At 41.7% G+C, this 21,961-nt stretch overlaps 1 protein-coding gene across 10 annotated transcripts in view; it reads right to left on the bottom strand.

Moving 5' to 3' along the window:
- frya (furry homolog a (Drosophila)) overlaps positions 1 to 21,961 on the bottom strand; it is a 53,167-nt gene that overhangs the window by 8,754 nt on the left and 22,452 nt on the right. For 6 of the 10 annotated variants that reach the window (XM_051397172.1, XM_051397167.1, XM_051397164.1 and 3 more), the window contains exons 8-51: positions 21,249 to 21,417; positions 20,916 to 21,008; positions 20,728 to 20,826; positions 19,959 to 20,060; positions 19,542 to 19,645; positions 18,845 to 18,953; positions 18,573 to 18,659; positions 18,167 to 18,338; positions 17,909 to 18,041; positions 17,600 to 17,707; positions 16,651 to 16,906; positions 16,230 to 16,412; positions 16,049 to 16,135; positions 15,271 to 15,530; positions 14,919 to 15,108; positions 14,532 to 14,656; positions 13,968 to 14,025; positions 13,714 to 13,805; positions 13,298 to 13,470; positions 12,776 to 12,936; positions 11,890 to 12,000; positions 11,205 to 11,359; positions 10,700 to 10,802; positions 10,441 to 10,612; positions 9,810 to 10,066; positions 9,561 to 9,707; positions 9,296 to 9,464; positions 8,952 to 9,042; positions 8,783 to 8,865; positions 8,149 to 8,299; positions 7,775 to 7,878; positions 7,265 to 7,450; positions 6,169 to 6,370; positions 5,592 to 5,713; positions 5,287 to 5,474; positions 4,966 to 5,060; positions 3,603 to 4,183; positions 3,291 to 3,388; positions 3,037 to 3,207; positions 2,766 to 2,906; positions 2,022 to 2,201; positions 1,084 to 1,248; positions 366 to 440; positions 97 to 267 (exon numbers count right to left, since the gene is read on the bottom strand). In XM_051397172.1, the coding sequence (XP_051253132.1) occupies positions 97 to 267; positions 366 to 440; positions 1,084 to 1,248; positions 2,022 to 2,201; positions 2,766 to 2,906; positions 3,037 to 3,207; positions 3,291 to 3,388; positions 3,603 to 4,183; positions 4,966 to 5,060; positions 5,287 to 5,474; positions 5,592 to 5,713; positions 6,169 to 6,370; positions 7,265 to 7,450; positions 7,775 to 7,878; positions 8,149 to 8,299; positions 8,783 to 8,865; positions 8,952 to 9,042; positions 9,296 to 9,464; positions 9,561 to 9,707; positions 9,810 to 10,066; positions 10,441 to 10,612; positions 10,700 to 10,802; positions 11,205 to 11,359; positions 11,890 to 12,000; positions 12,776 to 12,936; positions 13,298 to 13,470; positions 13,714 to 13,805; positions 13,968 to 14,025; positions 14,532 to 14,656; positions 14,919 to 15,108; positions 15,271 to 15,530; positions 16,049 to 16,135; positions 16,230 to 16,412; positions 16,651 to 16,906; positions 17,600 to 17,707; positions 17,909 to 18,041; positions 18,167 to 18,338; positions 18,573 to 18,659; positions 18,845 to 18,953; positions 19,542 to 19,645; positions 19,959 to 20,060; positions 20,728 to 20,826; positions 20,916 to 21,008; positions 21,249 to 21,417 (6,679 nt within the window). The remainder of the gene's footprint in view (positions 1 to 96; positions 268 to 365; positions 441 to 1,083; positions 1,249 to 2,021; positions 2,202 to 2,765; positions 2,907 to 3,036; positions 3,208 to 3,290; positions 3,389 to 3,602; positions 4,184 to 4,965; positions 5,061 to 5,286; positions 5,475 to 5,591; positions 5,714 to 6,168; positions 6,371 to 7,264; positions 7,451 to 7,774; positions 7,879 to 8,148; positions 8,300 to 8,782; positions 8,866 to 8,951; positions 9,043 to 9,295; positions 9,465 to 9,560; positions 9,708 to 9,809; positions 10,067 to 10,440; positions 10,613 to 10,699; positions 10,803 to 11,204; positions 11,360 to 11,889; positions 12,001 to 12,775; positions 12,937 to 13,297; positions 13,471 to 13,713; positions 13,806 to 13,967; positions 14,026 to 14,531; positions 14,657 to 14,918; positions 15,109 to 15,270; positions 15,531 to 16,048; positions 16,136 to 16,229; positions 16,413 to 16,650; positions 16,907 to 17,599; positions 17,708 to 17,908; positions 18,042 to 18,166; positions 18,339 to 18,572; positions 18,660 to 18,844; positions 18,954 to 19,541; positions 19,646 to 19,958; positions 20,061 to 20,727; positions 20,827 to 20,915; positions 21,009 to 21,248; positions 21,418 to 21,961) is intronic. The other 4 variants (XM_051397165.1, XM_051397173.1, XM_051397170.1 and 1 more) reach the window with 1 other exon arrangement.

The raw sequence follows: 21,961 nt of genomic DNA, 5'->3' as shown, positions 1-21,961 counted from the left end.
GACTATATTGTTATTCCTACAATGTGAGAGGAAGTGAGGAGGGGGATAAATAATTTTCTTTACCACTGTTTTAAAACTCCAGGCTCTGAGACTCACCTCTCCATCTTCAAGCTCCACATCCAGGAAGTCAAAGTCCCTAAAGACTCTGAACTGCTGCTCCGAGGTGGTGTCGTCCATGTTGTCTGGTTCCCGGGTCCCATCATCGGAGGACACCAGGCTGGGCTGGTGCTCCATGAGGTCTAGCTCCCCACAACTGGAGAAGATCACCTGTAAAGAGAAACAAATAGACAAAAATGTAAAAGGTTCTTACAGGGTGTTCGTCAATACATGATAATATAGCACTGCTACAATGAAGTCTATCTCACCGAAGGATTTTTTGTGAGCCCCACTTCTTGTCCACACAAAGACAATACATTCACCAGTTTTTCCCGTGTTCTTTTCTGCAGAGGGAAAGAAAAACAAAACTTGGATGTCACAATTCAGTTTCACTTGAACCAAATTACAGTTTTAGTCCCCATTTACACCTGGCACTATGACCTGTATCTGGACACATTATCTGCATAATTACATTGAGAATCCATTGGTCTTTGTATTTACACATGTTGTTAAAATGCAGTCTTGTTATTTCTATTGTGTCTGCAATGTGATCAAATCTGGATATGTAAATTAGTTAGATCCAGATCAAGGAAAGCAATGCCATGAACAGACCTCATTCATTTCTAAATCACTTTTTGCAAAGTCTTTTGGGAAGACTTGTATCTTTATGCTGAGCTTCCTTTAAGCTAGCAGGAAGAGGCAGAGTTCGGTGACCTATAAACTTACTGGACAGATTTTTTTCTTAAGAATGGGATCACAATGTTTAGATGTCATTTACATTGCTGAACTGATCACATTCACTTACACCTGGTATTAACATTTTTTTCCCATATCCAGATAATATATCCAAATACATAAATACTGTAATAATGTATTAAACAGGAATCAAATGCAGCCTTCAATTAGTTTTTTCTTGATAAACAAAAATTAAACACACTGACATTTGATGTCCTCAGTGAATCAGAAGGAATGAGAAGAGGTGCACACCTGTGAAGACTGAGGCCTCTTCCAGCTGACTGGCACCAGGACGTTGTTGGACGTGGATCCAGAGGAGGTAGAGGAGGTGCTGCGGGTCACGGCTGTGGTTCTGCTCTTCACATCTTGGCCTGGGGAACGCTGCAGGTCATCATACCGCCGACCAATCACCGGTGTCTAACAGCACGGACACAAACAAACAGACATGTGCAGACAGAAACCTTGATGAGTCAGGCCAAGTTTGAAGAAGAGAAAATTCCTCCCCGCTTAGTCAATCCATGACTCAGTCTCCATTGAGCTGCTGCGATTTTGACAGTTCCATGATGACCGTAAAGTGATTAATCTTTCAACAAATTTTTTTTTTAATCAATGTTCAGTTTTTATTCCACTTGGCATCCCGACTGGGTGACGCATTTCAGGAAAGGTATGCTTTGTCTCTGCTTTATCCATCAGTCTAAAAATAACTGGGTATTTCAAGAAATATCAGTGGTCTCAAGTTTAAATACACACGCTGTTGGCTATCCACTAGAACTCTCTGATTCACATACAAAGGACGGCAGCAAAGAGCTGACATCATTTCCTGCCATTCATAAGCTACACAAATAGCTCCCTGTTCAGTTCCCACACATACACCCCTCTGTCTGTATCTTTGACATCACTTTCCAGCTCTGCACTGCTTGGTTAATTGTGTTTACCTTTCGAGCTTTCAAGCTAATCTCGAGGGGTTTGGTCAAAAAGAAATATCAGCACTAAGGAAAGGGAAGAAATGTTTCCTTTCCAAAAAGCTTAACAAGATTCCACAAAACCTCAACAAGCACCACACCCTGGAAAATACAGGAAAAAATACTGGAGCAAACATACAAACGTTATGCTCTCCTAATGCTACGGGGACTTTCAAACCAATAACTTTCAAACACGGTTAAAAGAAAGTTGAAGAAAGAGTCTCTAACCTCAGATATGTCAAAGTGGAAATCCAGCGTTTTCCCAGGCAAGGCCTTGGAGGAGCGGTCCCAGACACGGCTGATGTCCTCATAGGAGAGGTCACTTTGTGGGGATGATGGCTGCACCAAACTGGCTGATCGAGAAACCACCAGCTTCAGGATATTCAGCGCTTCTCCCCAGTGGACAGTCTACACTCAAGACAGACACCCACACACCAATTCACCCATGGACACAGACAAAAACCAACACAACCACATGTTTAGAAAAAGAAACAATCACAAAAAGTCTTTCTGTGTGTTTTAATGTAGTTCTATTTTTAGAGACAAGTGTTCTGGCAGTTGGCTCGCAGAAGGAAGCTAAAGGAAAATGGATTCAGTGTGAGAATAAGCAGAGGCCTGGCCTGTGGCAGAAAGGCAGACTGTTTATAGTTTGGGTGTGTCTACAAATTTACTGTGCTAACACAAGATGGCTTTTTTTCATTTTTTTCCCATGAACACTTATAAAAGGAACAGGGGACACAAGACTCTTACTCAGAGCACAATGCCTTAAGATTTCCAGTGATCACATCTGATGTAGGTGACGTGAATGCTTTCACTTTCTGAGCATATACAGTATCTCAGTGACAGAAATATCTTAGAAATATGACTTATATCATTTAGCCATTCACTAAAAATCAATATAAGGCATATTATATATATTCATTTTTGGCAGTTGGACACATTTTTAGGTGTTAATTCTTTATTTGAAGTTACCTGGACAAATTTTTCAATTGTCTTGAGCACCTCCATGTTGAAGGGCTTGGCTTGGATCCCACTCAGGTCCATGTGACTCAGGAGGCTGTAGATGATTTGTAACAGGGTCTGCTGCATACTGGGGAGACCTTTCTCCAACAGCTGTAACGACACATTTAAATTAAATTAATTTATTTAGGCGCTTTTGAGAAGCTGCCATATTAACAATTACTGCACAACTGTTTTACTGCTGCTCAGCAAATATATGATCAGCTGATATGTCTGCACAAACCTCTGCCATGTAAGTGACCAAGTTCAGGGTGATATCCGAGAAAGCTTCGTGAAGATATCGACACACCACGTTGACCCACGAGAAGCAGTCTCGTGTGTACGAGTGCGTTTTATACAGAGTCATGACATGAGCAAGGTTGGAGAGCTTGGCGTTCTTCTCCTCAAGGCATACCTATACACAGAAATTGCATTAGCTTAAAACATGTAATAATCTTTGAGTAAAAATGAAAGATAGAAGCATTAATAGAGCCAAACCTGGGCTATCTTCTCTGCAACATCTTGACAGAACTGCGTGGGGCCATCAAAGTTCTGCACCAGATGTGGGAGCAGGCAGAGAACATTCAGGGGAAAACCTAATGGATGAAACAAATTAATTCAGTAATTCATCTGAACATATTCACTTTGAAAAATCCTTTTGGAGAAAGGTCACTGGCCTGTAATTTATGTAGAATTATATGGATGCCTTGTAATTTTATGAAATTCAGCAATGTTGGCACAAAATAACAGCTTCTAACATTCATATTATAAGTCTTTAAAACCCCACATCCATCGACCCCAATGGCATACCTATGGCTTGTGACGTGTCCACTACAGGCACTCGTGACACAGGTGTGAGTTGGCAGAAGAGCTGCAGCGTGAGGTCAGTGGTGGACACAGAGGTGAATCCCTTCAGCAGCAGCTGCTGGAGCCCGCTGAAGCTGCTCCATCTAAGCTGGCTCTGCAGTTTCTCCAGCTTCTCCCTGTTCTCCGGTTTGTCTAGCGACATGTGGCCCAGCAGCTTATTCAACAGTCTCAAAGACATCTGATACTCAAACTCAAAGTCTGACTCCATCAGCGACACCGCCACCCAGAAGATGGTTGCCAGCAGGTTGCTGGGGTGGTTGATGTTGGTTGGGTCGGTGATGTTGTCTTTAGATAAGGATGAGCTGCGGGTCTTGGCTAACAAAACCTGCTGTTCACAGGCTTGGATACGGTCCAGGGTAGCACTGCGGGGTGGATCAGACCACCTATCTGCCTCTCCAAACTTCTTGGGGACAGAAGAGCTCCTCTGATGTCGGCTCCTCTCATCTCTTCTAAGATTGAGCTGCCCTGTGCTCTTCCTGTTGGACAGCAGCTTGAAACTGGTGAGGAAATCTGGAGATGAGGCTCTGGAATCAAACAAACGATAAATTAAAGTCAATTATGCTTTAACGAAAAAAACACAACCTTTTTTAACATAAATATATGTGGGGACTAGTGCTGTCAAACTAATTAAAGTATTTAATCGCGATTAATCGCATTAACGTCATAGTTAACTCACAATTAATCGCACATTTTTATCTATTCTAAATGTCCCTTGATTTCTTTTTGTCCCATTATTTCTTCTCATTTTAATGCTCTTATCAACATGGAAAAGTGGATCGGCTTGCTTTGTGCAAATGTTTTTATTGAAAAATCATCCATTGTTGCCTGGTTTTGACGAGGGGGCGGAGAATTCCCATCAGCTGTGTGCTTGGCCATCAAGTGGTATTTCAGATTGGACGTGCTGTGATGATAGCTCAGTTCACAACGACAAAACACACAGATCACTTTGGTCTTGTCAATGGAACCATTTGGCAACTTTTTAAAAGTAAACTTTCCATTCAGAATATTATTGGCATCCATTTCGGCGTCTCGCGCTCGCCATCCACTCAAAACGTAACGTCTACTACTCTTAAACAAGTGTGTGCAGCGTGCCTGTTGTTTTGTTTCCAGTCTAGCTAGATCCGGTGTGGTGTTGTAGTTTTTCTAACGTTACTAGTTGTTGCAACAGCATGTGAAAAAAACTACAAATTGTTCTAGGCCAAAAAGAACGTTAATCTCGCGATAAAAAAATTGACACCGTTAAAATGGGTTTGCGTTAACGCCGTTAATAACGCGTTTAACTGACAGCCCTAGTGGAGACACAAACCTCGTCAAGATAGCCATGAGATCGTTGTTCTTGAGACATTCAGCCAAGTTATCCACTACAGATTCCAGTGTAAGTAATACTTCCATCACATAGCCCTGTAAGAGAGAAACAGACCCTGAATCCATGTGCTACTTTCTTGAAAACAAACTCAGAGTACAAATGATTCAGTAAATCAATATATACTCTGATTGAGACAGTTGATCAGTTTGTATTTTACCAACAATTACTACTATAAACTGTATTAATGAAGGGCATTTCACTGTGATAGAAATGTAAAGAAGAAATTCCAAAAAACCTATATCCTCATACACATGCACTAACCTGCACTTCTTCTCCATGTTCACCGACAACTTCCACCAGCCTTGAGAGCAGGTCAGAGACGGCATGGGCAGAGATGGGCTGGCGGAGGGCTCGAAATACCTGGAAGGAACGTCCGGCGTAGTGGCGCGATGAACTACACAAGGCCGTCTGCAGCGCCACGTCACTGAGCTGCTGCTCCAGGTGGAAATCTAACAAGCACAGAGAGAAGAATGAGCAAATGAAAATGAGAATTATTGAGTGGTACAGAGAGGGTTCTGTAGTATAAGTAACCAATCATTACTGTTAAAGATTTATTGAAGGGTTACCTGACTTGGACTCTTTGAACACAGATACCACATGTCGCAGAAAGTTCGTCAGCTGCCCAGTGCTTTTTGAAATTTGGTTCTTTGGTGAAATGTCTTCATGGCACCACAGTGGTCCATATGCTCTATAAAACAACAGTTAATTAGTTACTAACAGTATATAGTGTATTATTATTATTATTGTATTATGTGGAGGTCTGCTACAGTAGAAGTGGGACAATTGGCTCATTATTCTGAATCTGCTACACAAATTACACTATACACTAATTTTGATTGGAATTTCCAATATTTACAATTAAACCCGGTAAATGCCAGCAGCACTACCTTAATTCAAATATTAAATTTGATTTACTGCTATAAAACTCTATTGCACTATGCATACAGCACCACTAGGTGGTAATCTAAATCAAGAAATATGAGGAAAATATGTCAGCATATCAGAAGGATATTTCTGCTTTATGACATGCTTTTATTTTGTAATACAACCAGCCATCAGTTACGACCTGTAAGTAAAACTACATTGTCAGTTCAGCTCCTGTACTTGCTGGAAGTGATTCCAACAGTGTATCGACATCAGTACCTTGTGGTTAAAAACTCAATGAGCTTGTTAGTCTTCTCATCCATTTTATTGGAGGCCACCAGCTCCTCCACCTCATGTGAGATCTCAGGCAGGTTGTTGCTGCTGCCTCCCAGACTCAAACTGGACGATGTAGAAGAAGAACTCAGACCGGAGTCTGGCACAGGAGATGCCTGACACTCCCGCAGGAAGTCATAACATCCTCCTGAGCACAACAGAGCAACAGGTGTTTGATCAGAAACAGGTTGCGGTAGTTCATTTGCACACATGATTCACTTTCCCTGTTACTTAACTGTAACTTGCTTGAGTTAGTATGAGAAGAAAACGTGTAGTGAGCAGCCTGACCTGTGTTTTAACATGTCTGGAATTTGAAATCCAGTCTTGTCTACTAAAAGCATTTCTTTAATGTGGTGTGGCTGTCAGGTTTGCCTACTACATTGCTACACACCTAATCTCCTTGGTAATTTACAACCTGATTCCTTCTGCAAGATATTACATGATCTGTATAAAAATATAATAAATATAATAAACATGGGACTGAAGCTGATACAAAGACTGAGAAGGAAACTGGATGTTTTCTTTGGATCTCCATGGCAGTGTTATGACTGTGTGGTATTACTATATATATATTTTTAAAAAATCACCTTTTTAGCACGGAAGTTGTATTCAAATGGTCAAATGGACAAAGAATACGCTGGACATTTAAAAATGTCTAGACATTTGCAAAACAAATTATCGGCAGGGGGAGGAGTGGAGTCAAACCAGCCTATCCAAGCCTGAGCCAATGGGCCCAATTTGGGCAAGAGGATAAAAATAGGAGAATGGAATGCTTTAATCAAGATCTTTGATGTCCTCTGTGCTCAATATTGCTTTTGGCACGGTGTCCAAATATTTTCTCCCCCGATAAGAAATGTATCCATCCTCTCAAGGGAATGTTAGCCATTCCCTCCTGATGTTCAAGTTTATATTAGCCAGAGAGACGAGCATATGCTTGTCAACAGGACCAAAGTCGACTTCAACCCTTTATTGTTTTATTGTAGTATGAATATATTCGTAGTTGAGAAAACAGACGAGCATTATTAAAAGCCTATTTTTTCACCTGAAGGTAAATACTCCGGCTGAAGACTTGGTTTGCAGGTGAGGGTCTTGGTGCCGTTGATCTCACGTGTCTGAAGTAGGACTGAGGCGATGGCCTGGAAGTTGTTGTTACAGGACAACGTGATGAGTAGGTGGAGGAGGAGACGTTTGCTGTGCTCAAAAACCTCTGGACGGTGGTGATCCATGCCTGAAGAAAGAACCAGAGGAGTCAGCTTGTTTCAGCCTACTGTGAACTCTAAGACAAGCTGTTGGTTGTTATAGCAAGGACTAGAGTTTCTTTTCAAGTTCCCCTCTGCCAATTTCACAACCTTTATCTCACTCTCATATCAGCCCGTTTGAAACTGAATAAAAGATTTCTAGAGAGGAGAGGAGAAACTTCATCTGAATTCTCCAACAAATTATTATTTCAAATCAAAGTCCTTAAAAATTAAGTCAGCCATAAGATTTCTATTATACAATGTAATTACATAGATGGGTTTTATGGGGATAACTGATTATAATGTGAACTCACCCAAAAACAAGGCATGTAGCAGTAAAGGCAAATGCATGGCCCAGTCCTCTCTCACACTGTGGTCCACCACCATCTCTGTCATGAAGATGACCGCGATATTACACCTATTACAAACACAAACACATATACAATCCTCTCAATTAATTGAAAACACACTTCTTCAAAGTCCACAAAACATGACCTTGTGAAGTACACAGCATCAAAAGGAAACATCTGAGTGGTGCTGCCTTCATCTGCATGCATTTAGAGGTAAACTCTGACAGATTATCGAAGGTCAAAGATTACAGTTTGATTGCTGTTCCCAAAGTAAACAGCCTTAGGAATTCTGTAGGAGTGACTTGCACATTTTGCATGAATGTATGCAGCAGTCTAACCTGTGCAGTGGTCCTCTGGGAGTGATGGTCTCTGGCAAAAAGTCCACCAGCGGAGCCCAGCATCCTCCATTTAGAGGCATGGGCAGAGGATGGGGCTGGTTGGTCTCAATGACAACCATCAGCCAATCAGCATAGGGTGGCAACGGTTCACCTAAATGGTCAAAGAAAATAAATACAGTATATGCTGACATTTTTTCCCACATACACATATCGAAAATTTCAATCAAAAATGAGTTAGTGGATTATCCATAGCAGGACATGGGTGGCATGCTTTTAAATAATGTTTAGCTACATAATATCATTGAATTTTGATATATTTTGGTGTATTGAAGGATGTTTTTCATTGTCAAATTATTCTTACTCACATTAGTCTTCAAGACTAATTCAGTATAACAAAGCTGTTTTTGGGTCACTGGCAGCAGTGAAGAGGCCCCGGGCTTGACTACTTTTATTTCAGTGCCAGTTCTCACAGAAGCCTTTTAAGAACCCCAGGCGACTCTGCACTGCTCATGCATTATCAATGACACCATGCCGGTCACCATCTTACCCTCCAACCCAGCCTGTGTATTCCACACTCACTAGACCATGACAACCACATTTTTTCGTAGGGTGTCTGGTGCAGAAATACACTCACTCTTATCTTCATCGTACGATCCTCCAGAGCTGTTACTGTAGCGTGATTCCAGACGGTTGTGGGCTCGCATTATGTGACTAAGCCTGAAGTCAGAAAGAAAAGTCATCACAATGGGTCTTGCTAGGACTGCAGTTAATCTAATCATAAGATCTGAGATATTGCTGTCTACCTCTCCCCATTCTCCTTTACAGTCTTGGTATCATCTGTGTCAGGGAAGCTCTCCTGGCCGGCAACAACAGTATTGCTGCTCGATGTGGTGCCTAGAAATGAACCAAAAGAAAAGCTAAATTCTATGTTTTACCGTAAGTGCAGTTGTTCAAGTCAACTGAGCATGATCTTTAACACCAGCACTGCTCCAAATTCACCACTTGGGTCTGTCCAGAGCAAACACAGTTTTCTATGGTTGGCCACTAAGTGGTTCCACTGCAGTAGGGATTTCCTGGTTGGTTAATTTTTCCTGTTTAAAAAAAAAATAGAAGCTTTTCAGTGAGACAGGGTTTTTAAAAGATGTACCTGAAGCTGCTGTCGATGCCTTGCTTGTGGCAGTGAAGCGATAGAAAGGAGGGCTATCACAGTGCTGCACCACCGGATTGACTGGATCTGTTTGTTGTAACTCAAATATCAACTCCTCCATGGTTTGCATGGTGCTGTTCCGGCAAAGATAGATCACCACCTTCTTGATCTGCACAAATATATCACAAAATATCCATGAGAAACTGGGAAGAGCTAAAATAATAGCCACATAACATTTTCCAGTTGGCCTAATGATATCTCTTACATATGGCAGGAGGGTGGTGTCACTGCTCACACCACATAAGCTGATGAGAAACTGCAGTGTGGTTCTCAGATTGTTGCTCCACTTGTCATTGCTGACTAAAGCATTCCAGGCGTTTTCCATCTCCAGTCCAGGTAGGTCATCTCCATACTGACCAGGGGGGTTAAAAAAAAGAAAACAGCATCATGTCAATTGCATTGACCTCAGATTACCCAAACCCTTCTTCATTACAATTCCTTAACATGACTTTACCTTGGCGGTCATGAACATGAGGTTATTGAGGACCATAGATGTGGCCTGTAAGGAGCCCCAGCCAGTGCCCTTCAGTTGGTGGGATGAACCTGAGCTGGTCGTCCTGCTGGAAGCATCATAATCTGAGGTGCATGGTGTGAAGACCGGAAGCAGCAGGCCGCTATCCACCAGCTCAATGTTACCGAGCCAGGGCAGGAGGTAGGTTAGCATGATCTGCCTCCCATTAGGATGAGTGGTGGGGAACCTCTGGCTAACCTCTGGAACAAGCCGGAGAAAGGCAATACTAACGTCAGAATAACATCAGTGGGGACTGCAGTGTTTATATTCTACATGGAAATAAAATACATACTGTATACTTAGTTTTAACCAATCCCTTAATTGAGTTTCACTCTCAGTGTTTCTGTGGTTAATGGGAGTGTCCATAGATACAGTAAGTGTCTTTGGAAGATGAGAGGCCAGCATTTTGTGGGAAGCCATGAGAAGATGACAAGCCTGTGAGAGCCGGCTCAAATACTGTGGCTAACCCTACTGTGGCCCACACACACACACACACACACACACACACACACACACACACACACACACACAGCACACACAGCACACACAGCACACATATGACATAAACAGCTACCTGAAAATAGAGGAAGTGTAAGTTCAGGGTACATCCGGGCCAGCTGGCTGGAGAGCTGAGGCAAGGAAACACTGTACAGGGGTGGCAGTGGACCGTGGGTGCCGTAGAGGATGCTGTTTTGCTTTTGCTCTGCAATCTTCTTTGAGTACACAAACAACTTAGCTTCAAGAATCTGTTTAAAGAAAGAGGAGAAATGTGTGATTTATCCAGTAATCCACAGAAAACTACGCAGAAGCACAAAAGTGCTTATGTTTCTCACCTGCATTAACTGCATTGAAATCTCATAGATTTCTCTGTTGGTGTCTGATGCTTTGAAGAGGACCAGGTTCAGCAGTGTTACTATATCGCTTGGGTAGTTTCTGCTAGTAAGGAAAGAGAGAAAATTACTATGAAGTAATTGTTGAATGTTCCAAATAATGTTTGAGTTTATGTTTTGAGATAAAGCCAGAGCGGGAGGCCAACTTCAGACTAATAGTGAGCCCTCTAAGAGGATTAGTTGAGGTGATGCTTAGAAGTGTAAGCTAATTTGGCAGTGGTTTCCTCACTTAGACAAGAAAGCTGGGGAACCAGAGAATACAGTATCTAAACTTAATAGTGGTAGTAATGATAATTAACTACATCTCAAAAAAGACATCAGTATAAAGTATAAAATGGCACAAATTCCATTAAAAGAAATTAAGATGAACATAACTGGCCTTGATAAAAACAATGTGCACAGGCAGCTGAGCTCAACTAGTTGAACAGGTGATTGTGAGATCTTGTACCTGCTGCCACAGACTGTAGCGATGGCTTTGAAGCAGCCTGAAGCGAGCTGGTAGGAGCCTGTGTAGCAGCGATCAACAGCCCAGTTGAACAGGTTGATCTGGTCAGCATTGAGCTCCAGGAGCAGGATGACGACTTCACAGCCAAGCTGGTGGACCTGAGCCAGGAGCAGAAACCAACACAGACTCTGTTGAATTTCATGTCTTTCTGGAAGGATTCCCTGTTCTCCAGATTTTATCATGACTAGAAATATCTCATCTCATCTCTGTTTTTATTTTTGAAGAATTCAGTGTAAAAAGATTTCAGTAGCTCCACTTCTGTCATGCATGCAATGATGATGATGATAAAGTACATTTTCTTGGCTACCTTTCCAGTTAATGCTACTCCTCAGGCCATGTAATGCAAACATGAGAGCTCAAAGTCCATTTTGCAAAGGACAAACATGTAAAATAAACATGCAGGAGCTTTATCTTGTATCACAGTAAACTGAAATAAATACAATATCAGACAAATTTATTTTGAAACTCTCCTTCACTACTTGCCAGCACTCCTGCAAGATAATGGTGAGCCCTTGGCAAGGTCTAGTGTGGGGCTTTTACAAAGCAGGCTTCCGCAAGGTATCAGAGGGGCTTTCTGGGTCAGCTCTTTGTTTAAATGCACCGTGGTGGTAAAGTATTGGCCACATACCCGCTGATCTTGGCAGGCTAGTATATTATCCAGCCACTTATAGAGGTAACCGTCTGGAGAGAGGCCAACGTTATCAAACACAGGCCCACAGCACAGCACAGCAGACATAGCCTGGAAGAACAAACAGTCAACAACACTCATATGTTATAGGTTTTAATACTCAAGAGAAACATATTCACAGTTTAACTTTTTCCCTTTATCTTACACAACCACTGATCCGCCCAAGGACAAAAATGTATATATGCAAAATAACAACACATTTAATTCCAGTGCTGTCATTGAACACAACCCTGGACAAGCAACTGACTTAGCAGCTGTGTTGTTTACTGCTGCAATAGGCAACACTCAATGCACACAGACCAGTATGGTAGCAGGAGGTACGTGTTGAGTTCCCAGAAGTCATGTGACATTAAACTGATCATGTTTGCCTACCTACTAAGTCCCTTCAGACCTAAAGATAGAAGCGAGACAGGAGACGGAATAATCTGATGTTGGTGAACCCTGGATTGGGTGCCCCACCACAGGTGAGTGTGCACTGTAATTAAGCCTGTATTTGTCTTATGGGTGACGAAGAGTCCAAACCAAACCAAAATAACATTTTAAGAAATATCTTGGCTAATAGAGATACGATGGCAGGATTTTCTCTAATGCAGAACCGCTTGGTGATTCAGAGGCCTATTCACTCAAAGAAACAGGTCAGATCATTAGATACAAAAACATATTTTACTGCATCATTCTACGATAGACAGACGACATATGTGAATTTTTTCTCAAATGTATCCACTGCCAAGATGCAAACTTCTTTTCCTTCTAAGCATTAAGGAGAAAATATTACTATGTATGTGTATGTATGTTTAAGGCAATAGATTGCACAAAGTATGTTTACCTTCAGGGCACAGTATTGATATCTTGTGATCTGGTGATTCCTGTCACTGTAGCGGTCCAGAGGCGTGAACATGATGCTGAAAGGGCCGGCCCACTGACTGAAGAGGATGAAGAGGTGATGCCGCAGGCTCTGCTGTGGAAACAGGAAGCGCCTGTGGTGCACTGGGGAGGGAGACAAGAAAGCCTGTTAGAGGTCTGCTCATTGAGACAGTGAAGAGTCAGCAAAAATATTCAAGTATCTTAAACTCCTAATTAACTATTAAAAGTGCTTTTTCCGATGTGATAATAAGGTGTTGTTGTCCCTTGACAGATCATTAGCCATTCAGTGGGGACTCACGAATGCTTGGCAACCCATGAGTCATCACTTGTCCTGGCCTGCTATGTCCTTAAGCAACACTATTTTTGCACCTCCCCTTGGGCTACATCCGAATCAAGATCAATGTCTTGTGCGCCATGTGCTGTGCTGACCCCAGCCAAAACGAAGCAGAGCATTTTTAGTTCAAGCTGAATCTTTTCTCAGTACCTGGTACACATTGGATGAGGTTGGCCACCATGGCGCTGAAGTGAGCTCGGATGTCCTTGAGGATTTCTGCATCTTTATCATTCTCAGCTTCCAGGAGCATTCGGGTTAGATCCACATACTCCAGGAACAGAGCGCCCAGGGCAAGGGTGTCACGTTCCAGAGCTCCATTTGTACTTTAGGATTACAGAGAAAACAGGGAGACACCCATTGAAAAGAAATCAGAAACCAAACAGTGTGCAACACTAATATTTCAACTGCTTTTTCAACATCTGTCAACAGCAACATATTATAAGGAGTTATGTGTCAACATTATGTCTTAATTACCCTGTTTTGTTACTTATGCTCCCCTCTCATGTACTGTGAGTGTGATACTGTGCAGTGTGGGACTGCAATGTGTCAACTAACGCCCTACCAACCTGTCACTGATGACACCAGCATCGGCCAGCAGCTCAAAGATCCGCAGCAGCTGCAGTCTCAGCAGGTCTCGTCGTTCACGCCGCTTCTTGTTCTGCAAAAATCATCAAAAAAAGTTCGGAATGGATTTCTTGGTAACAATATTATTAATCTTTACTTAGTGACTGATACATGCCGGCTGTCTGGTAACAAATTAAGTCCAATAGTGAATACTTTGCTACTGTCGAGTACTGTGCTGTAAATACAGTCAACCAACCTCAGGTCTTCTTTCTAATGCTTCTTTCATAAGGGGATGTAGCTCTTCCACAAGTTCCCTGTGTGCACACGGTGAAAATTTAAACACGTCATCAGGTAAAATATTTCATCAAACAAGAACTAGAGTAAAAATTCAGTAGAAAGTTATTTTTTTCAAGGATTTTGAACTAAAAAAAAAATCAGATTTGTAGGGAACAACTGAAATGCGGCAGCAAATGGCAACAAGGCACCACTCAACTATAATCCCCTGGTTATCTCCACTTAAATCCAGCCAAATACAGGTCAACATGCACTTTAACTACAGGGTGAATAATGGATTGTGATCTAACTTTAATTTTGACTGGTCTTGTCCCATTAAAAGAGACAAAAACAACACTACAGATGCAATCAGCAGCTATACTATTGTGATACTGTGCTGCTATCCATGTTTGAAACCAATGAGCCAATCAAAATTAAGCAAGCAAATCATCATTTGTAAGAGGAAATTTGAATTAGAATGGGTCCATTTAGGCAAAGAAAATTCTTCAGATTAGAATTAGATCTAAAACACTGTTCTGTGATATACCTGAACACAAGGGAATTGGTGCGACCAAAGCCCAGAACTAATGACTCTGTCAACTCGATGCTCTCTGCCCTCATCAGTGGAACCAACTGCTTCAGAAGCCAAGCCACAGATGGGCTCCCGATAACCTGAAACATCAAACACGGACAGTTCAGTCAGACAAATAAACCTCTAACGCTGCTTGAACACCACTAATTACACAGGCCTGCATTGAGATAAGTGCAGGTACAGTTGAGAATATATCAGCTTCCTGTTCCATTCATGTAAGGTAGCTGCTGTGTAATCTGATGCTTCGAGTTTGAATGTCAACAAGCTCCGTATGAACACCTGATCCTGGAGAGACAAAGCACTGGGGGAATTAATAAGGCCAGAGGGCGGGGAGGCAGCTACCTTGTTATCGTAGCTGACACCGCTGTCAGGCGTGGCGGCCGAGATCTCAGGTGTCGATGCTCTCAGATGGCCGGGGCTCATGATACTGGGCTTGGCCACCCCAAAGCAAAGGATCAGGTAGTTTCTCCACAGGGTTATGTAATTGTCCCCACTGCCAGACGTGCTGGTCTTCTTCGCATACACTGGGTTACTGGTGAATCATACAGAAAATATTAGATCCTTATTCTTATCTGGGCCGTTTTTAACAGTAGATCTTGAGGGGGGAAGTTGTATCAGGTGGCTATACTTAAAACAGCAACGCTAAGTAGGGATGCACAGAAAATAGAAAATAGAAGAAGTGGTCCCTCCTTACTTTGGGTCTACCAGAGGCATGAGCATCTGCATTCGAGTGAAGGCGTAGGGCCAGGCGTAGCTGAGAGCTGTGGGGCAGTGCTTGGGAAGGTTGTCCTGTCGGAGGAGGCTGTACACACACAGCACCCAGGGGTCCTTCACAGACTGGGCGAAGATCCACACGTGTGAGGGGCTCCTAATGTCATAATGACTGTTGACGAGCAGCGCGTTCCACTCCACGAGCCACTGAAGGTCCACGTGGTGGCCAGCTGGCAGGGCGGCCTGCAAACAAGCAAGGGGCACAGCGGGGGCAAAGGTCAGGGGTCATGACTGAAATGGATTTCTTCTATCCCCCCTTTCATCCTTGTGCTTAAACATACTTATTTAAATGTGAATAGGGCAGTTATTAAGGGAAACATAGGAAGTATATTTAGAAACACAATTTCATAATGCATATAAGAACATTTTGTATTATACCAGTCTCAATAAATCTGGATGATTACATAAAAGAGTCAAAAAGCCAACAGCTGCTCAATTCCAGCTGTTTGTTCAGTTTTTACATGTTAGATAACTAAATCAAGCTTCTGTTTTACAGTCAATGTAACAAGCATTTGCTGTTTTGTCATATTTAAAAGACACCTGATCTTTTCATCAAAGTAGCTAATAAGCATGTCGCGTGAAATTAATACAGTGTGAATAAACTCTGCAAAAAATCCCAGGAAAAGTAAAACACAAGCAAATCAAGTGTAAACACATCTTGATTGAGACTGAATCATGGAGTTAAGCTTCCAACAACTCACCGTGTCAGAGACTGCAACGTTGACAAAACTTTCCAGGATTACAGGGCTGAGCTGGTCCATAATCTCTATCATTGCTTTGTCATCATCCTGCAGGTGAGAAAGCATAAAATCACAGTCCGTAAACTCAGTCATCAAACTATCCTGTATTCTGTCACCTGAGTTTCACTTTATCTGATTTTACCTCAGACTGTCCGATGGTCATAAAGAGACTTCGTATCTCTTTGAGGATGGCGATGGCGAGTCTGCGGGTGCTCAGCTGACAGGAGCAGAGCAGTACGAGCGCCAGCCCCTCTACAGCATGCAGCACAGTGGAGTGAGGGCCGCGCTCTGCAGGGAGCTTGAGACTTGAGCTGGTCTGCAGCAGCTGTAAAAATAAAATCCAAATAAAACAAGAGCCGGTTTCACAGTTGCATGATTAAAATCACGCAGATGTACGTTAGATGTCAATTTCTACAACTGGCATTTGTCACAAGTGTTAAAACAAGTGTTAGCAGTAGCAATTATAAAAGGCAGAGAGCAGAAACAAAACAAAAAATAGTCAGACTGTTTTCCCACTTGTTAAAGGCACAAAAATGTGTCATAATAAACACAAAGGTGTGTACCTCTGCAGTGTGTACTTTAGCTGTGTCATAGCTCTTCCCTGGGGCAGCCAGGGTGAGTTTCCACTGTGTGAGCAGTTGCAGCAGTAGTTTGAGGGATGTATCTAACAGTCCCTGGTGAGTGTCTTGGACCTCACGTAACAGGAAGTTAGTGAATCCAAACAGAACGTCATCACGCCAGTCGGAGAAATCCACCAGCAGACTTTGCAAGGAATTCTGGGCTATGAGTCGCAGTTCGTCATCCATGTGGATTGTCAATCTGACAAAGAAGACAAAGAAAGAGTTTTTAATTAAACAGGTATCTTAATAGGAATAAAAAGTAAGTCCCTTATCCACTATCAATGATTATGTTTCATTTCAGATGAATATAGCCTGAAGATTGCCAGACAGGCAGGATTTTAACAGCGCAAAAATCATATGTGTCATCTGTGATACAAATCTGACAGGCAGAAACGAGACCCACTGAGGCATTTAAATCCGCCTGCTGTATGCAATAAGATAAGTTGTCAAGCTTCCAGATGCGTTACATCTGAAATAATCCTTAATTGTAAGAAAATTAACTTTTCAGCATGTTTTTTCTGGATTTAAGTGCATTAAAAAGTGCATATGTTTGTCAAATTCTGTTTAGACAGGTATTTGATATAATCCTCAAACACAGAAAATGAGCAATGAAAATTAAAGCTTAATATATTACAATGTTTTTTAAAACGTATTGCAGCTTAAAAAAAATAACATTATAATGGGCTGTAAACAATAAAACACAAGCTTGGAGACAGCAAACAGGGGTAGCAGGATATTCAGGCCCTGCATGGTTCAAATTTGTTTCCCTAAACAAACATTAATAACACTTGATTAGATCTCCAGTTAATTTTCTTGTCGGACAGTTGATGAGTTTGCTGCCAGTGCTTTGTCTACCTTATGAAGGGGCTTTCCCCTAACAGAGATGACTCACCGAGAGAGCAGGTCTATGAGCTCAGGCTTGGACATCCCGTCAGGGAGGATGCGAGGAATGGCAGCGACACATGTCCTGAACAAGTCAATCTTGGGTTTCCTTTCACCTCTGAAAAGGTCAGATTTTAAGTTGTTGTTAACTGTCAAGTGTAAATAGATCAAACCTTGTGATAAACAAATACCTCTGTCACAAGGAAAGTTAAATATGAGTTAATTATCTAACTGGAAACACATTCTTCTTCTTCTTCTGAAATTTTGCCAACTTGAAATGTATTGGCAGTTAGCACGACAAAGGCCTGTGTGCACTTACGTGATCATGTCCTCGGGCTCCTTGTTCAACATCTGAGCATTAGTCATCATCATGCAGCGCCCCACCTCCTTGTCCAGGTGTCTGAGGATGTTGTCAATAGCCTTCCTTACATGAAAATAATACTGTGACATCCCTGGAAAAGAGGACAGAGGAAAAACTGTTGATATACTTTCCAAATGTGCACCTAATTCAAATGTGACGCTGAAGCTGTCACTGCTCTGTGAGTGATTTCCAACATCCCTGATCTGTTGCTCTCACCAATAACTTTGGCCTCATCGTCTGTCAGCGTTTTGCTCAGGTACGTCTTCTTCACTCGGACTGTATGCCCAGAGGGTAAAGTGCAACCAGTGTTAGGCATGGGAGGCTCGCCGTCCTTCTGCTGCAGTTTATCGGCTATGACCAGGAATGCTCTCAGACCAATATTCATTCTCTGCACAGAAAATAAACTTCAAGTTAAGTGAAAGTTGTTTCTCATCAATTTCCAATATTGCATTATCAGTCCTGCTGGGAAACTAACACTGACACACAACGTCAGCAGAAAAAAATCAATTGTACCAGCAGTTACTACAGTTACTGGAAGTTACCTAGCAACAGTCGGTTATTATAAGCATTCTCTCAATGGTTTTCTATAAACACACTGTATAAGCGAACATTGAATGCATACCTCTGGATTAAGACTGAAGGCTTTTGCAGGTTTTCCAACACAAAGAAGGTCATAGATAATCTCTTTCATAGCAAAATCAAGTCTTTCCTGTAATGAAATGGGAAGAAAAAATTGTTTAATGTGATGCCATGAATGTCAGGAGATACAAGTAGTAAGTAAGTAGTAAGTTTCAATCTGATCATTTATATCGGTTTTAACAGGGAGTTAAAGGAAATCATTTTAAATCATTTGTGTGACTTTATAGTGCAGTATAGCATAATCACTGTGTTTACCTGTGCAATAAACTGGATGATTTTGACAAAGATATTGAGAGGCATGTCTCTTGGTACCACACTGCGGGATCCTTTAGGGAAAAGTGTCGTTATAATGGTGTTGAGGCGACTGTGGACACAGACAAGAGAACTGGTTATGAGAAACCTTTGACAAGCACTTAAACATTTAAAAGGTTGTGTAAAATTACAATGAAAACTGTATTAAATTGTTTTGAACAGTACTCCAATGCTTGAAATGGGGTTATTTTTAGACAACGTTTATTTTAGGCCTAATTAACACATTTAAAAAGTCTGGCTTGACCCGTTTGGGATTTCTCATGTGGGCTCAGGCTCATAACAACGTCTGTATGCTGGTGATAAACCTGTGGGCCACTGGAACTGACAATCTGGTGTAGGTCTGACCCCAGTCCTACACTCCTGTGTATGTACATAGAGAAAACAGAGCATTCCTCTCTCTCCAAACAGCAACAAAATTAGCAACAAGGAAGGACTTTGCTTTAACTTTATGATTCAGCCCATGACCTTCATTAATTTCTCACAGGTATTTCCTGGTTTATAAAAACACTGTAAAAAGAGTGCAACAACTAAGAAATTCTCATTCATGCCAACTGGAAATTAACATCTGAGGTAAAAATGAGAAGCTACTGTTTACCCTCCACTGTGTTTAACTTTACACCCCTGGTTACAAGATACTCACCCCTGTGTTGCAGTGTTGCTCTCACACTTAATTCTGATCATGTAGACCCACAACAGTCGATACAGGGACTCCAATGCAACACGAGCCATTTTAGGGTCTCGACTCTGTAATTACAATTATAAAAGAAAGTCAGTGAGATTATGATATAATAACAAAATTACAGAGTTAATTACTGTAATCACACTATGCTTATATAATACATTTAATGCTGATGGAAATAGTAAGAATAATTACTGCCTGAAGAATTTAGTGCACTGTTATCATGCCATAAAATAAAACATCAAAATACTTTTTGTAGATTACCGTGCTTCTGTTTCTGTATAACAACTGTATCTTCTTCTATGTATCTAGATACTCTGTCCTAAGAAAAACCAATGTAGTCTGAATTCAAGGCTGCTGGTTTCCAGGTTACATTACCTTCAGATTGGAAAGGCAGTTGTTAAGGAAGACATGCCATTTGTTGAGGAAGAACTGTTTCTGGCTGACACACAGCAGGCACGTCACCAACGGGTAAAACGCCTGTGTAGAGAACAGTTAATGCTTAGATGTCTTTTGTCATATACAGCATTGTTGTAATAGCTTTACTTAAAAAAGGGCCTACCATTATGGTTTTATTTGCTCATTTGAGGTTGAGGAGCGGACAATTTGAGGAATTATGCATTACCTCTGAACCCTATCTACATAAGTGCAATTTAAGACCTAAGACAGTTTTCTTCTGAAGACATAATTTCTCCTTTTGTTACGCTTTTTGCTTACTAAAATGTGGCTTTCAGCCATAAATGCTGCCTCAGGGGAACGTAGACCTTCTGTAAGAGTAAACGGCTGTTCCACAAGGGTTGTTGTCTTTTACATTTCATTGTGAACCGCTGTGGTGAAATTCTTTTTTGAAAACACTTTAGGGGGAAGGGGCATTACATACGCTTCTGTATACTGCGCTGCTTTCATGCTCCTTTTTTATGCTTTGAAAAGGCAGGCTGTCTTCCCTCATAAATTATTTCAAGTGTGGACAATGATGCTGAGAGAACATTGCACAAGAGTGACCTTGAAATGCTTGAGGATTCACAGAGACCACAGGCATTCAGACAATCTGAGCATGGAACAGAGGGTGTCAGAGTGAAAACGGAGGTGTACAAAAACCAACATCGCCAACAATCAGTGTCAGTATGTGTTCTGCCGGGTAACAAACCAGCGAGTGCTTCTTCCTGGAGGACAAGTCCAGGGTTGTGTCATACAAGCTGTCCACAAAGTTCCTGAGGCAGGGTACGTTCACCTCGTTCTTCACGGCCTAGGACAACATCACACACAAATAGTGCTCTTTTACTATTTTAATTAAATATGTAATGTGTGCAATGCGTAGTGTGGGCAGAAACTTACTGCTGCAACAGGAACCAAAATTTCAACAAAGAGACCAGCCAAAGCGTGCTTAATGTCCTTGTCCTTGACTTCCAGAAAATACTGGGCGCACTCCTGTAGAAAGGAGAGTAGTGAATGGTTCAACACACAATTAAAAAGCTTTAAATCTACTATACATATAGAGAGTGAAAAGATTTACCCAAGAGATAAACAGACAGTCAAGGTCAAAGGGCAGCAAATCCTGACAATACTGAGAATTTTTACAATTTCTACTCAATGGTGGAATAAGTCTATATTTGTGTCGCATTTTAAAACACAACTGAGTAAAGAAAGTGGGTTCAGAGTCTGTTGTACCTGCATGAACTGAAAAGAGGCTTCAAAATCCTCGACAGGATACATCTTAATACGGAAGAACTTGACCCCCATGATGAGGCTAATGGTGCTCTGGACTACATATGGACTCTGCTCTTTCTGCCGCAGCTCCTTTAGCTCAGTCATAAACTTCTTCTTCACAGCAGGAAACCTGAGAGAAAAATAAAAAAACTAAATGGGATTCTATATAGAGACATGCCTGCACAGCTCAGTAAGACAAATCCCAAATCAGCACTTGCACAAAAAAGTTCCTCCACTCGGAGTCGTGACGCAGAGAGAATACAGTGACAATATTCAGGGAACACGTCTCCCAAAAATATCCTCCTCTCGTCTTATCCTCAAAATACAGACTGCGAGTCTGTGCCCCAAGATGAACTCCTCATCTAGCACCTGATCCCTTGCCCAAATTGAACCAGAGATGGGATTCTTCAGCTGGTCTAAATTTAGAACATAATTCATCACGGGAGCTCATATGAGCATCTCTTAACCTCTTCACTTTTGGCTAGTGGAGTACTCTAGCCACTGAATACAGCTGTTTCTGCAGCTTGGTCATGTGAGGAGAAATTATTTATTATTTCTACAGACACAAACAGTGATCCAGAAACCACATTTAAACTGATTTAAATCTCCGGGGGTACTCCAAATACAACTGTGAATTATATCTGAATAATTTCAGTTTCCAGTAACATTCATGA

Source organism: Dicentrarchus labrax, unplaced genomic scaffold (genome assembly GCF_905237075.1).
Source record: "Dicentrarchus labrax unplaced genomic scaffold, dlabrax2021, whole genome shotgun sequence".
Lineage (NCBI taxonomy): Eukaryota > Metazoa > Chordata > Actinopteri > Moronidae > Dicentrarchus > Dicentrarchus labrax.
The sequence above is the reverse complement of the archived record's forward strand: the minus strand, read 5'-3'. Positions and strand labels throughout refer to the sequence as shown.